Source organism: Giraffa tippelskirchi, chromosome 4 (assembly GCF_054371585.1).
Source record: "Giraffa tippelskirchi isolate mGirTip1 chromosome 4, T2T-mGirTip1v1.2.pri, whole genome shotgun sequence".
Taxonomy (NCBI): Eukaryota; Metazoa; Chordata; class Mammalia; order Artiodactyla; family Giraffidae; genus Giraffa; species Giraffa tippelskirchi.
In genome coordinates, this window is record NC_137278.1 from 31,656,289 (window position 1) to 31,671,258 (window position 14,970).

Below are 14,970 nucleotides of genomic sequence, written 5' to 3' on the forward strand. Positions count from 1 at the left end.
TAAAAACATACATGCATACATCCAGATCACCAAATCTATACCGAACTCAATCACAGCAGTAGTGATTAGATAGTGAAATGGCTAACTTCTCCCCTCAAAAAAAAAATATTATTTTCAGTTATACTTAGTTACTAGGTCATATAATATATACAAAGTAGTAGTTAAAAAAATATATACAAAAATAACTTTTTAGTCCGTGAAAAAAGAAACTATAACTTAATAGGTTTATATTACACTAGTAAGAGAACAAGCAGAAACATGTTTGTTGGGTGGTTGGTTTTAAGAGAAATACTGCTAGACTAAAACTGAACATACAGTTAAATAATTACTTAGAAGTCATTATTTCTAGAGTTACTGGTTTAAAACAGTTTTTCCTTTTTATTTTTTTTAAGCTAGGCTTCTCATATCTGTAAAGAAAAACACTGAAAATAATTGCTAGATTTTTTTTATCATAAGTGAAATATAACAACGAATCCAAGTGAGTCTCATATCTGTAACAAAATGAAATATAACAATGAATCTATAACAACAAATATGATTTACTATATACCTATAAAAATATCTTTGCAGAGAAATAAATAAGAGCTAATTAAATGTAATTAAAAATATCCCCAGAATTCAACTGCTGCTGCTGTTGCTGCTAAGTCGCTTCAGTCGTGTCTGACTCTGTGTGGCCCCATAGACGGCAGCCCACCAGGCTCCCCCATCCCTGGGATTCTCCAGGCAAGAACACTGGAGTGGGTTGCCATTTCCTTCTCCAAGGCATAAAAGTGAAAAGTGAAAGTGAAGTCGCTCAGTCGTGTCCGACTCTTAGTGACCCCAGGGACTGCAGCCTACCAGGCTCCTCCATCCATGGGATTTGCCAGGCAAACCCCACTGGAGTGGGGTGCCATTGCCTTCCCTGCCAGAATTCAACTAGCCCTCTAATTAAAGCCCTAAACCCTTCTGGCATTAAGGGAAAAAACTGCTTCCCAGATCACTGGTTAATTTCCCCAGTAATTCTATTTATACACCTCTGAAAGAAGGTACGCTGATTTCCCATTAGTTGTCTCCAGATAAAAACACAGGCTTTCTCCCTTGTGAAAAACCCACAATCAAGCCCTTACACACACACCAGGTACAAACTTTTAAAATTCTCTGTCCTTTGTGTAGTGGCAAAATAATGCTACCATTCTACCATTCTCACATATGCATTGATTTTTTTTTTTTTCTGGTGATAATGACTCTGGCTTTCTTCATTGCATCTATCCATCCCCTTCTTGGCCCTGCATGACCAACCATACACTTCTGGAAGGCGACAGGACTGTTTACAGTAAGGACTCAAGTCTATTGAAAAGAAAGCCATTTTCTTTTCTACGTTAGCTTTGCTGGCAAATGACTCTCATCTTCTCTTGCCATCTTTCTACCAACTGAGCAACCTAAACCACACACACACACACACACACAAATGTATACACATCTGCATATTTATAAATATCTATATGTAACTAAATCCAAGTGCTTATTTTATTTTCAAACTCATGAATATTCCTACATCATTCACTAAGTTGAAGTGAGGCAGGAGGATGGGAGACAGCCATGCCTTGGGCTTCTAGTATTGACTCAGTCAGCAACTACCTTAGATAAGTCTCCAGGCCTCCCTTGCTTTTGGTTTATCTTTTTCTTTTTCATAAAATGCAGATGAGGCAGTCATTTCTTGCTTTCAGTTTTAAAATATTTTTGTTACATGAGAAATATGAATGTGAGCAAATACTCAGATTAAAGAGTTACTTCCTGCTAATGAAGGGAAGGAATGATTAAGAGTACCAGCCACGATAAATAAGCAGTGACAGGTGGTTAGAAGACTATAGCAGAGGATGCTAAATTTTGAACAGGTGAAACTGCTTAATTATAACTTCAAAGGTTGACTCCCTATAGTTTGTTAATGAAACATCAAGGAAGCCAATCAACTGAAATGTTAGAACTGCCAGTTCTGAGCAAAAACACCACCTCAGGTCATCTTTTCCCCGGCTACTCAAAATGTGGTCTATCAAAAACACACAAAAACAGTAAGTAATATAAATTATTATTAAAAAACCATTTTATGCCACAACTCAGAGAAAATGCCTAACAGCGTGTTATCATTTTGGTATATTTCTTTTTTTATGCACATAATAATTTTTTGTTTAAAACTGTATTACATTTATGCATTTTGATCTGAAGCATAATTTTAAAGGCAGTATATTCAATCCTGTCAGTATCCCGAAGTGTAACTGAGCTCTCACTTTTGGACATTAAAGCTGTTTCAAGTCTTTGTATATTATAAAAAGTGCTGCAACAAATATATATAAAACCTGGGATTTTTAATTCCTCATGATAAACAGGAAGCAGGCTGAGTTAGAGGATACAAATATTCTTACAGCTTTTCTGATATACACTGTCAGACTGCCCTTCAAAATGATGGCACCAGTTTTCTCAAGGACTTAAAAATAAATTGCATGAATCATCTGTTCCTATCTTCTAGTGCAAGACAGATGGAGTTTGAATAAGAGATTAAGTTTCTTAGAAAACAGCAGAATTAGACAAAGCAAATCACACAGTTAAATTAATTGATAAGTATGGTCTAATCAATAATGGGCTTACAGTCTGTAAATTTTGTTTCTCTGAGGATTCCTGACATTACTGAATCTTCAACATGCTGATAATTAAAGTCTGTATTCTCTGATTATAAATCATTGGTATTTAGAATCCTGACAAGTTGCCTTTGAATCTTGGATACAGTCCCTAAAGGCCATAAGAGTTAACCAGTTATCTATAAATGAATGATACCTGGGAACAGAAACTTACTTAAGACAGACCTGAAAAGTCTAATTAAGACATGTCTCAAACTAAAAACACAAATATTGGTTAAGTCATTTTAAATGCTATCTTAACAATAAAACAAGCAAGCAAATAAGAACAGATCAAGTAAAACGGGGGGAAAGTGAAAGTGTTCATCATTCAGTCATGACCAACTCTTTGTGACCCCATGGAATGTAGCCTGCCAGGCTCCTCTCTGTCCATGGAATTCTCCAGGCAAGAATACTGGAGTGGGTAGCCATTCCCTTCTCCAGGGGATCTTCCTGACACAGGGATCCAAACTGGGTCTCCTGCATTGCAGGCAGATTCTTTACTGTCTGAGCCACCAGGGCGGAGAAGGTAATGGCAACCCACTCCAGTACTCTTGCCTGGAAAATCCCATGGATGGAGGAGCCTGGTAGGCTGCAGTCCATGGGGTCGCTGAGAGTCGGACTCGACTAAGCGACTTCACTTTCACTTTTCACTTTTATGCATTGGAGAAGGAAATGGCAACCCACTCCAGTGTTCTTGCCTGGAAACTCCCAGGGATGGGGGAGCCTGGTGGGCTGCCATCTATAGGGTCGCACAGAGTCAGACACGACTGAAGCGACTTAGCAGCAGCAGCAGAGCCACCAGGGAAGCCCAAAACGGGGGGAGGGGAGAAAATTAAAGAAAAAAAAATCCTAAAACAGGTAAAAAGCAGAAAGATCAAAATAAAAGTAGAAATGCTAAGGCATATTCCATAAATTAGAAAAATCTAACTTAATGGGAACATTAACAGAGGTAACAGCAAAAGTACAATCAGTGGGAGGAGGCTGCAGGAACTAAGAACAAAGACAGGGAATAAGAAGGCAGAAAAAGTGAATAAATGGTCAAATATCAATTGAAGTTACAATACAGTCTTACAGCTAATTTCTGCTACACTATTTATTCAGCCACCTCAGCTAAGTAGGACATAGCTGTGACGAGAAAGCAAAGGAAAAATGGATTCTCACAATAGCCAAAACTGACAATCATACTACGAAAGTGAGTGCTTCTCTCAATATGACCAATCACTTCTGTCTGTGCTTCAACAGAATACAAAGAAGGCTGGTTCTGTTTCCTCCATTGGTAGCCTATGAAAAGTGGATCAGAAGCAAAGAAAGACTTGTAGAAACTACAGCACTGATAATACCACCACGTTTACCAGCGATAAAGGACACAAACAGACACCGCCACCACCAATAAACAGAAATTCAAGAGCTGAAAAAGCACAGCAGTCTGAGAACACGAGAAGGAACAAACAACCAAGGATTTCACCATCAGCCCTAAATGTATCAGAGAATGACATCCCTAAGAGATGAAAAGTGCTTAAATTATGATCCATAAGCTCTGTTTGAAACAGGAGGCACAGGCTATCCAAAGTAGTTTCCACCTGGATGATTAAAACAAAAAAGTGGAGCTAGGCTGAAATTTTACCAAATATAAATTACTGATTGAGAACTAAAATCATTGCAGTTATCTATTGTAACTATTAGTGAAAAGTGCAAATCCTAATTCCCTGTGAAGTATGGAAGGGAGCCAGGGGATAGTGGGGTTTGGCTTTCGCTTTTTTTAACGCGGCTTCTGAACTTCTGGTGCTCCTGTGCTACGCTGCTTGGCTGTGTTGAACTCGGCGACCTTTCGGGCTGTAGCCTGCCAGGCTCTCTGTCCATGGGATTCTTCAGGCGAGCACCCAGCTGCTGGTACCTAGCATAAAATCTGCATATAAATGCAGCAAATTTAATCACAAATACTTAAAGAATCCAGAATCACCTCGAATGTGCAGTTAATCAATTTTCTATTTTCAACCAGCTTCTCCAGTACTTCTTTATCTGGTTTCATCGTTGTTAAAAAGCAGACAAAAGCTCAACTTTCTTTTTGTCTGTGTTTGAATGAAACATAATTTCATCCATATTGTATTATCTTCCTCAGAAAAACCACACTAGAATTTAGAAAATACTAAGAAATTTCAGCTCCAAAGGGTAATATTTTGAGATACCATGTGAAAAAAACTCGAGTATTTAAATAAAAATTTTTTCCACCAAAACTCTGTTTTAAATTGCAGCTGATTTTGAAAAGAGATAACTAGATAACACTGACCAAATATAGTATCTAAGATCTTTCTTTAGGCATCTAAATCTAGATCTAATGAGCCACCTAACTTTCTAACTTTTAATGTCATGGTAACATATAAGAAAAAGCACAGAAAACAAATGCACCTATGAAGAGATCTTGCCCAAAAGCTTGTACTTGAATCAGATGAAGCCTCCGTATCTTTCAATTAAAACAAAAAAAAAAAAACATTGGCCACAGTGGAACATCACACGGATGCAATCGTCAAAATCTAGTCCATGAGAAATGCTACGGGACAGATGACCCAGTTTCAACAAACCAGTTCACAAGGTATCTCAACACTTTGTGAAAACCCACAGCTTCAATCTCACCTCCCTGAAACCTGCCAGTTTTTTTTACTCCACAGGTACTTGTATTAGTGCACCTGGATCACACGTTGTCTCCCGTCACAGGACAAGCAGGGGGGAGTACAACAAAGCAGCTTACAGCAGGCTCTGAAGCTACAGCCTGAGTTGAAATCCCAGTTTCACCCCCTCAGTTAACTCAGCTGTGAAACAGAAAATATCACGTGTTGCTCAAAAGCATGTTAAAGATTCAGTAAGAAAATATATGTAAAGCACCCAGCACAATGCTTGGCGTATCTGAGGCAGTCAGGGACTATCTAAAGAGTGAATAAATGAAAAGGACAAGCAGAAAAATTAAGTAATTTTACCTTCTTCCACTTCATTTTACCACCTTCTAATAGTATCCACTGAACAGTACAATGCCAAAATTGAAAACAATAAGAAAAAAAAGGAAGGATAACTGAATAAACAGGCTATTAATTTCTACATAACTACACTTGACTCTAAGTTACTAAAAAACAGTTTAATCACACGAAATACCACCTGATAAAGCATGGAATGATTAAGGGCTAAACTTGACCAAACCTGGTAAAAGTAATGAAATTTATTTTCTAACTAAAAGTGACCAACATAATTAACTTCAAGCATAATTTTTAATAACATAGAAAACGTTTTTTAAGAGAATTTTTAAAGCATCCAGCTTCAAAAAGAATTTTTAAAATGTCAACATTACTATTCTGAATCTTTTCAGTTTTCTTGCTTTAAACTAAAAAAAAAAAAACAAAAAACACACCTAACAAATCAATTCAACCAACTTTTCCATCTGACCAGTAGGTGGCAAAATTTGCATATTCTGAGCCAGTAGCTGCAAAGAAAGTGATATGGTAGTAAGAAAAAACAAAAACATTCAACAGATAATCATTCAAAATTCTAAAAACATTCATTTAAAAGTCCTAATTTGAAAAGAGAATCTTTCAAATAATATAAAAATACTTACATCTCAATTTGTCCAGCATTTTTCCACCACACATGGTTGCTAACATAGCTTTAACTGAAAATACCGTCAACTTGCCTCGGCCCTCACTGCAAAATAAATTATATCAGAAATAATTGCTATCTGGAATCACAAAAGCAATCAAATGTATCACTAAATATCAAGTAACCAGTAAATTGATTCCTGCACTCATGTTACAATATTACCACATTTAGAAACCTTGTATTCTTGTTTTTCCTTTATAGAATTAAGGCTTCACATAAGTTATGTGAAAATTGTTCAAACTAGTTTATTTGGAAATGAGTTTAGAAACACCCTGTAAAACAACTTCTATTGGATTTGTAGGCAAAGGCCAAATGGACGGAACCTGAAATAAACATCCCACCACCTTAACCTATTAAATCCACAGTTGAAGTGTTTCAGTATTCAAACCTGAGGCCCCACCTGGTTTGAACAGTGATTCAAAAATGTGTCCTCCCATCAGGATATTATAACAACAGTTCTGCTTTGTACTAAGGAAACAGGATGCATGTTGCTATAAACATTTTATACTACATTTATCTCTATTTGTTTTTCTGTAACAGCCTTTACGTTACCATGTGTTTATTCTAAGAAGCTCATCTGAGACATTTATGTCACGTCTTCTCCTATCACCAAAGTGAGAAAAGTGAAGGAGAAGGGACAGTGACGTGAACTCTTCTGCAGGAACTAGAAAGATAAAATGTAGAACGTGAGTGAACTACTCTAAGTAAGGCTGTACACCACCTGCACAACCAGGACAATATCAGCAAGGCCCCAACACCGGTGGCCACTGCTTCAACCATTCAACTATGCCCTGGTTTCAGAGAATACGAAAATTTCACCAGCTGGATTTTTAAGTCATATATATAAAATGACAAATATAATGGGCTTTTGTGTTACTTTTTTTAAAAGTTCACTGAAAAACAGCATCTTCTTTTCTGGCCACATCATACAACGTGGGATTTTAGTTCTGCAACCAGGGATCAAACCTATGCTTCCTGCACTGGGGGCATGTAGTCTTAGCCGCTGGGCCACCAGGGAAGTCCCATTTTTGTGTTAATTTTATGAAGCTTGTGCTTACAAAGTGTCATAGTAACTTAGAGTAAAATACCTTTGCAATAATGAGAACTGTATCATCTTGGGTTTGAAAATCATATGTCCACCTATCATATTTACCAATTCTAATATAGTGTCTCCTATTTTCCAAAACTTTTTGTATACAATAAGATCACACCTGGAAAAAAGGTAAAGGGTTGATAAGCCAGAAAATTCTCAGTGAAAATACTGCCAGGACACAAATGCTTGTTACAGTCTGATTTTAACTATTACATCTAATAAGATAAAACAGGAATTCTCTAAAACCAGCTAAAATTAGAATGGGGTTTTTAAAATATATAGTTCATCAGAATACAGATTCTGGTCCATGTCTTATACTGTACTTGGCAATATTATCATCTGGAAATAAGGAACATTCCCATGTCAAACATTCATTGCATTATACAAGCAACATAAGTGGCTAGAAAGAACATAAACTGGCTTAAAAGTGATCGATTTCTGATACAGACCTTCTACAGTGGACATCTGTTTTTGGTCCCTGACCATCCAAATGCTGAGTCTACATTAACGTACACCCTAACCTTATGCAACATGTATACTTCCCACTACCAAAATACGAAGAAAGAAAGAAAAAAACAAAAATATGTGTTTTCCCATCTTTCTATGAAACTAAGACAGGGGCACATAACACAAGCTCCACTAATAAGATGCATCTGCTCCAGACGTCAAATAGAAAACCACCTGCAGAAGAAAGAACTCCCAAGAATCTACCCAGCGAGGATGGCGACAGGAGGAGCAGTTACACACAGTGTCTGAGGGCAGAGAGCAGGACCGTCATGGCAGCACCCACAGCCCATCATCAGTGGTGTCTGGAGCACAAGCAGCAATACCCATGCCCAGCTTGGTGGCAGAGGTGCTTCTTGAGACCACTTACGTGGTATGATTTTGAGCTCTGTTCCTGGCAGTGTGGTCTTCAAGCCTACTTTCCCAACCTTAGAAAGCTGAGGGCTCGCCTGTATCCGTTTAATGAATTAGCCAGAGATGATTCCTACTGCTTACAGCTAAGAACTCGGATGAATGCAGCCTCCATCCTGAAGGGGCTCAGAAAGATGACTCAAACAAAACATTCCTGAAGCTCAAAGGGAGAGTAAGCAAGCCTGATGGCCCGCAGAACAAGGATGGAGAGCAAGTGCTTTCCCACAAAAAAGTCCAGCTTTGCTGCACAGCTGATAACATTTTTAAGGTAAATGTGCTCAAAACATTTTTTGCAGACACAGATTGCATGATGTAAGAATACCCAGGAAATTCCACAAGGCAAAGAAAAAATGAATCTCAGAAGAGATTTCCACAGAAATCAGGATTCTGATTAGCTCTGGGGGGAGACAGAGGAATTGTAACACAGAAAGGAGAAACGAGGGGTTCTTCCAGGGTGCTGACAACATCCTATTTCTTGGCCTCTGGAGTGTTTATGTGGATATTTGCTTTAGACCAATTCATGAAACTGTACTTTGTTTTAGCTATTTTTCCATAGGTGTTTTCTATTTCTGAATAAAAACTTTAAAAAAATGAATCCTGGGAAACTGAGGGTTACCATTATTGGACAAAGCTAATGGTTTAAGGGAGAGAAAGATGAAAAGGAAAAATACAGGCTAAAAAACATTTAAGATATTTAAACTGCAATGCATAAAATTTTCCAGAATGAGAATTTCCATAACAAAATGTAAAAAATAGTAAAAACCCCAAGGTTCTGGCCCCATCTTCAGATGTCTATTAATAGAAGACTGGCTATTAGGCTACCATAAAAAAGAATGAAAATACATATGAAAGATAAGAGAATTATATCCAAGATAGATTACTAAGTGAAAAAGCAAAGCAAGGCATTGAACAAAATAATTGCTAGAATGAAATCTAGCAATTATGTTAAAAAGGAGAGAGTAGAAACAATATTCTCATAAACCTGTATACATATAAATTGTCTGAAAGGATACTGAAAAAATTACAGTTGCATCTAGGGTCAAAAGCAGGCAGCCAAAGGAAAGCAATGAAAGAGTGGGCACTTCTCACTTTATAAATAATAAATGTTTGTTCCAGAAGAGGAAGTTCTTAAGCCAACAAACTAAGCTTCCAACAAATGACATTAGGAAAAGAACAGCAAATTAAACCCAAAACAAGCAAAAGGAAAAAAATAATGAGTAAGAGCAAAAATCAGTGAAATTGAAAACTGAAAACCAATAAAGAAAATCAATGAAACCAAAAGCTGGTTCTCTGAATAAACCAGTAACACTAATAAACCTCTAGCCAGACTGACTAAGAAAAAAAGAGAAGACACACATTACCAATATCAAAAATGAAAGAAGGGGTATTAGCAGAGACTCTCTAGCTATTACGGAAATAATAAGGAAATATTACAAAAACTTTATGTCCATAAATTCAACAACTTGGATGAACTAGACAATACAAGCTACTCCTTGAAAAACACAAACTATTAAAGCTTACTCAAGAATAAATAAGTGGCCTAAATAGACCCATATCCATTATAGAAATCGAATCTGTATTTTTAAGCCTTCTAAAAAACAAAGCTCTTTCTTCAGAGAGCTAACAATTCTAAACATTTAAAGAAGAAATAATTGCATTTCTACTCTCTTCCAGAGAGTAAAAAAGGACGGAACACGTCCCAATTCTTTCATGAGGCCAGCATTCTTCTGATAACAAAAACGCTTAAAGAAAATAGCAAGTCAGTATCTCTTGTGACCACACATACAAAACCTTCAACAAAATGTGAGCAAATTTAATGTAGCAATAAATAAAAATGAATTAAAAGTCACAAGCCAGGGGGCTTTATCCCAGTGATGTAACACTAGTTTGACATTTGAAAATCAATCAATGTAAAGGGAAAAGCCCTATGATCATCCAAATAGGTACACATAATAACACTCAACATCCATTCCCGATAAATACTCTCAGAAAACCAGGGGAAAAAAAGCACTTTCTCAGTGGGCATCTCCAAAAAATAATCACTGCTAGTAACATCATACTTAATGATGAAAGATTAAATGTTTTTTCCCTCAGATCAAGAACAAGCCAAGGATGACTGCTTTCACTGTTAGAATGCAATACCACATTAGAGAACCCAGATGCTGCAATAAAGAAAGAAAAAATATAAAAGCACAGAGATTGAAAGTGCAAAAATACAACTGTATCTTCTCCAGACAATATGACCTTCTGTGTAAAAAATCCCAAAGAATCCACCAAAAATATGTATAGAACATACCAAAATACTATAATAAAGGACTTTTAGCAAGGTTGCAGTATACAAGGCCAACATAGAAAATTCAATTTTCTATAAACTAGCAAAAGATAATTGGAAATACAATAGCAAAAAAATATGAAAATGCAGATAATTTTTAAAAAATATAGGTTCAAGATTTGTATGCTGAAAACTATAAAATACTGATGAAAGAAATAAAAGAATATGTAAACAGTTACTCCACATTCATCAAACAAAAGACTCATTGTTTATTTTAAAATGTTAATTCTCCATAAACGGATCAGAATCCTATTGTGATTCAATGCCATCCCAAATATACCATAGGGATATTTTTTTAAAAATCAACAGGCTAATTTTTCATACTTCCTTAGCTTTCTAAACCCATACAAATCCCAATAAGGCATGAGAATAAAGATACTATTCAGATGCCTAAAACCCACCCTGTTCTTGGTACTTTCAAAAGGTTCTCATGTTATTTTAATACACATCCAGCCAGTATGGACCTAAAAGAAGCAGAAGATATTAAGAAGAGGTGGCAAGAATACACAGAAGAACTGTACAAAAAAGATCTTCACGACCCAGATAATCACGATGGTGTGATCACTCACCTACAGCCAGACATCCTGGAATGTGAAGTCAAGTGGGTCTTAGGAAGATTCACTACGAACAAACCTAGTGGAGGTGATGGAATTCCAGTTGAGCTATTTCAAATCCTAAAAGATGATGCTCTGAAAGTGCTGTACTCAATATGCCAGCAAATTTGGAAAACTCAGCAGTAGCCACAGGACTGGAAAAGTTTGGTTTTCATTCCAATCCGAAAGAAAGCCAATGCCAAAGAATGCTCACCACACAATTGCATGCATCTCAGACACTAGCAAAGTAATGCTCAAAATTCTCCAAGCCAGGCTTCAACAATGTGTGAACCGTGAACTTCCAGATGTTCAAGCTGGCTTTAGAAAAGGCAGAGGAACCAGAGATCAAATTGCCAACTGTCGCTGGATCATTGAAAAAGCAAGAGAGTTTCAGAAAAACATCTACTTCTGCTTTTTGGACTATGCCAAAGCCTTTGACTGTATGGATCACAACAAACTGTGGAAAATTCTGAAAGAAATGGGAATACCCAACCACCTGACCTGCCTCCTGAAAATGTATGTATGCGTGTCACAAGCAACAGTTAGAACTGGACTGAACAACAGACTGGTTCCAAATCGGGAAGGAGTACGTCATGGCTGTATATTGTCACTGTGCTCATTTAATTTATATGCAGAGTACATCATGAGAAATGCTGGGCTGGATGACGCACAAACTGTGGAATCAAGATTGCCAGGAGAAATGTCAACGACCTCAGATATGCAGATGATACCACACTTACGGCAGAAAGTGAGGAAGAACTAAAGAGCCTCTTGATGAAAGTGAAAGAGGAGAGTGAAAAAATTGGCTAAAACTCAACATTCAGAAAACTAAGATCATGGCATCCGGTTCCATCACTTTGTGGCAAATAGATGGGGAAACAATGGAAACAGTGAGAGACTTTATTTTCCTGGGCTCAAAATCACTGCAGATGGTGACTGTAGCCATAAAATTTAAAGACGCTTGCTCCTTGGAAGGAAAGTTGTGACCAACCTAGACAGCATATTAAAAAGCAGAGACATTACACTGCCAACAAAGGTCAAAGAATTGATGCTTCTGAACTGTGGTAATGAAGAAGACTCTTGAGAGTCCTTGGATAGCAAGGAGATACAACCAGTCCATCCTAAAGGAAATCAGTCCTGAATATTCATTGGAAGGACTGATGTTGAAGCTGAAACTCCAATACTTTGGCCATCTGATGCAAAGAGCTGACTCATTGAAAAGACTCTGATGCTGAGAATGATTGAAGGCAGGAGGAGAAGGGAATGATAGAGGATGAGATGGTTGGATGGCATCACTGTCTTGATAGACATGACTTTGAGCAAGCTCCAGGAGTTGGTGATGGACAGGGAGGCCTAGTGTGCTGCATTCCATGGGTTTGTAAAGAGTTGGACATGACTGAGCAACTGAGCTGAACTGAACTGAAAGCTAAGAGCTACCAACACAGAGCTTGTGATGCAATACAAAGACTTTAGCTTGTATTTCACAGGCAATGATAAATGAAAGGACATAATGAAAGATGAAAGAGAATTAATCATATTGTGTACGGATAATTCTTTCTGGCTCCAAATCGCATGTTCTTCCTTCAAAGAGACAAAATAATATCTATTCCTTGCCACTAAAACAAAACTAACGCCATCTATGTAAACAAACAGAAGAGTGTGGCAGAGCCCAGCATACTGGCAAGAGATCCAGGTCAAAATCAACTCTTAGAAGAAAGTACTCATCAGTAAATGCCACAAAACAGGTTTTAGTGGGTCTATGACATCTTTATTTCTAAAAATTATTATAACAGAACTTACACAGCACTTTTTCCTAATCTTCAAAATGCTTTAGAAACACTAATTTTCATAATAATTTGCATCCCTCATTCAAATATTCTTTAACTCAACTCTGTTGCAAATAATAGTCCTGGATTCAGAAAGTCTTATATTCAAATACAGAATAGCAGCTATACTTCTCAACTGACCTGTATCCTTTTCCACTCATTGGTTATTACTGGTCTCAAGAGCTGGCCTCAGATCAAGCAGGCTGTAGATGCATTTACAGAATAGTGCATTCAGTTCAGTTCAGTTGCTCAGTTGTGTCCGACTCTTTGTGACCCCATGGACTGCAGGCTGCCCTGTCCATTACCAACTCCAAGTCGGTGATGCCATCCAACCATCTCATCCTCTGTCATGCCCTTCTCCTCCTGCCTTCAATCTTTCCCAGCATCAGGGACTTTTCTAACGAGCCAGCTATTTGCATCAGATGGCCAAAGGACTGGAGCTTCAGCTTCAGCATCAGTCGTTCCAATGTATATTCAGGACTGATTTCCTTTAGGATTAACTGGTTTGATCTCCTTGCAGTCCAAGGGACTCTCAAGAGTCTTTTCCAACACCACAGTTCAAAACCATCAATTCTTCAGCACTCAGCTTTATATTCCAACTCTTACATCCATACATGACTACTGGAAAACCCATAGCTTTCACTGTATGGACCTTGGTCAGCAAAGCAATGTCTCTGCTTTTTAATATGCTGTAGGTTTATCATAGCTTTAACTCAACTAATTATTATCAGTAATGTGCGACCCCTTATCTCATCATCTCTCATAGCTACTTTCCAACAAATTTCCTCTTCACAACAGCCACACAGCAATCTCCATATACAATCTCCCACCCAACCAATAGTGGATCGTCTCTCCTCTCTGACTGCATGCTTTTCTGAGTATGCAAATGTTATCTGTGCTTAGCTTCGCATGCTTTATTGAGGATGAGGAGATAAGCATCAAAGGGTCAATGTGTAACTCAATAGTGCAGAGGGAATAGACAAGTCAGGTTGAGAGAACCATTAAGTATGGGGGAAAGGAGAGGTATCTGAGATTAAGAATCATAATAAGTGTGAGGTGAATGAATTTGCAGGCAGGAGAGATTTGCAAATGATGTTTAATAAGCCTTTATGTTTCAGTTAAGTCACTCAGTCGTATCCAACTCTTTGTGACCCCACATCAGGCCTCCCTGACCATCACCAACTCCCAGAGTTTACCCAAACTCATGTGCATTGAGTCGGTGATGCCATCCAACCATCTCATCCTCTGTCATCCCTTTCTCCTCCTGCCCTCAATCTTTCCCAGCATCAGGGTCTTTTTAAATGAGTCAGCTCTTTGCATCAGGTGGCCAAAGTATTGGAGTTTCAGCTTCAACATCAGTCCTTCCAATGAACACCCAGGACCAACTTCCTTTAGGATGGACTGGTTGGATCTCCTTGCAGTCCAAGGGACTCTCAAGAGTCTTCCCCAACACAACAGTTCAAAAGCATCAATTCTTTGGCGCTCAGCTTTCTTTATAGTCTAACTCTCACATCCATACAGGACCACTGGAGAAACCATAGCCTTGACTAGACGGACCTTTGTTTACAAAGTAATGTCTCTGCTTTTTAATATGCTGTCTAGGTTGGTCACAACTTTCCTTCCAAAGAGTAAGCGTCTTTTAATTTCATGGCTGCAATCACCATCTGCAGTGATTCTGGAGCCCAGAAAAATAAAGTCAGCCACCGTTTCCATTGTTTCCCCATCTATTTGCCATGAAGTGATGGGACCAGATGCCATGATCTTAGTTTTCTGAATGTTGAGCTTTAAGCCAACTTTTTCACTCTCCTCTTTCACTTTCATCAAGAGGCTCTTTAGCTCTTCTTCACTTTCTGCCATAAGGGTGGTATCATCTTCATATCTGAGGTTATTGATATTTCTTCCGGCAATCTTGATTCCA

At 37.9% G+C, this 14,970-nt stretch overlaps 1 protein-coding gene across 23 annotated transcripts in view; it reads right to left on the reverse strand.

Moving 5' to 3' along the window:
* The window catches only part of DTNB (dystrobrevin beta), a 233,685-nt gene that overhangs the window by 164,583 nt on the left and 54,132 nt on the right, over positions 1–14,970 (reverse strand). For all 23 annotated transcript variants that reach the window (XR_014082711.1, XR_014082710.1, XM_081592758.1 and 20 more), the window contains one exon: positions 6,253–6,338. Coding sequence is in view for 21 of the 23 variants with exons in the window: in XM_081592758.1 (XP_081448884.1) it covers positions 6,253–6,338 (86 nt within the window). In the remaining 2 variants the exon portion in view is untranslated. The remainder of the gene's footprint in view (positions 1–6,252; positions 6,339–14,970) is intronic.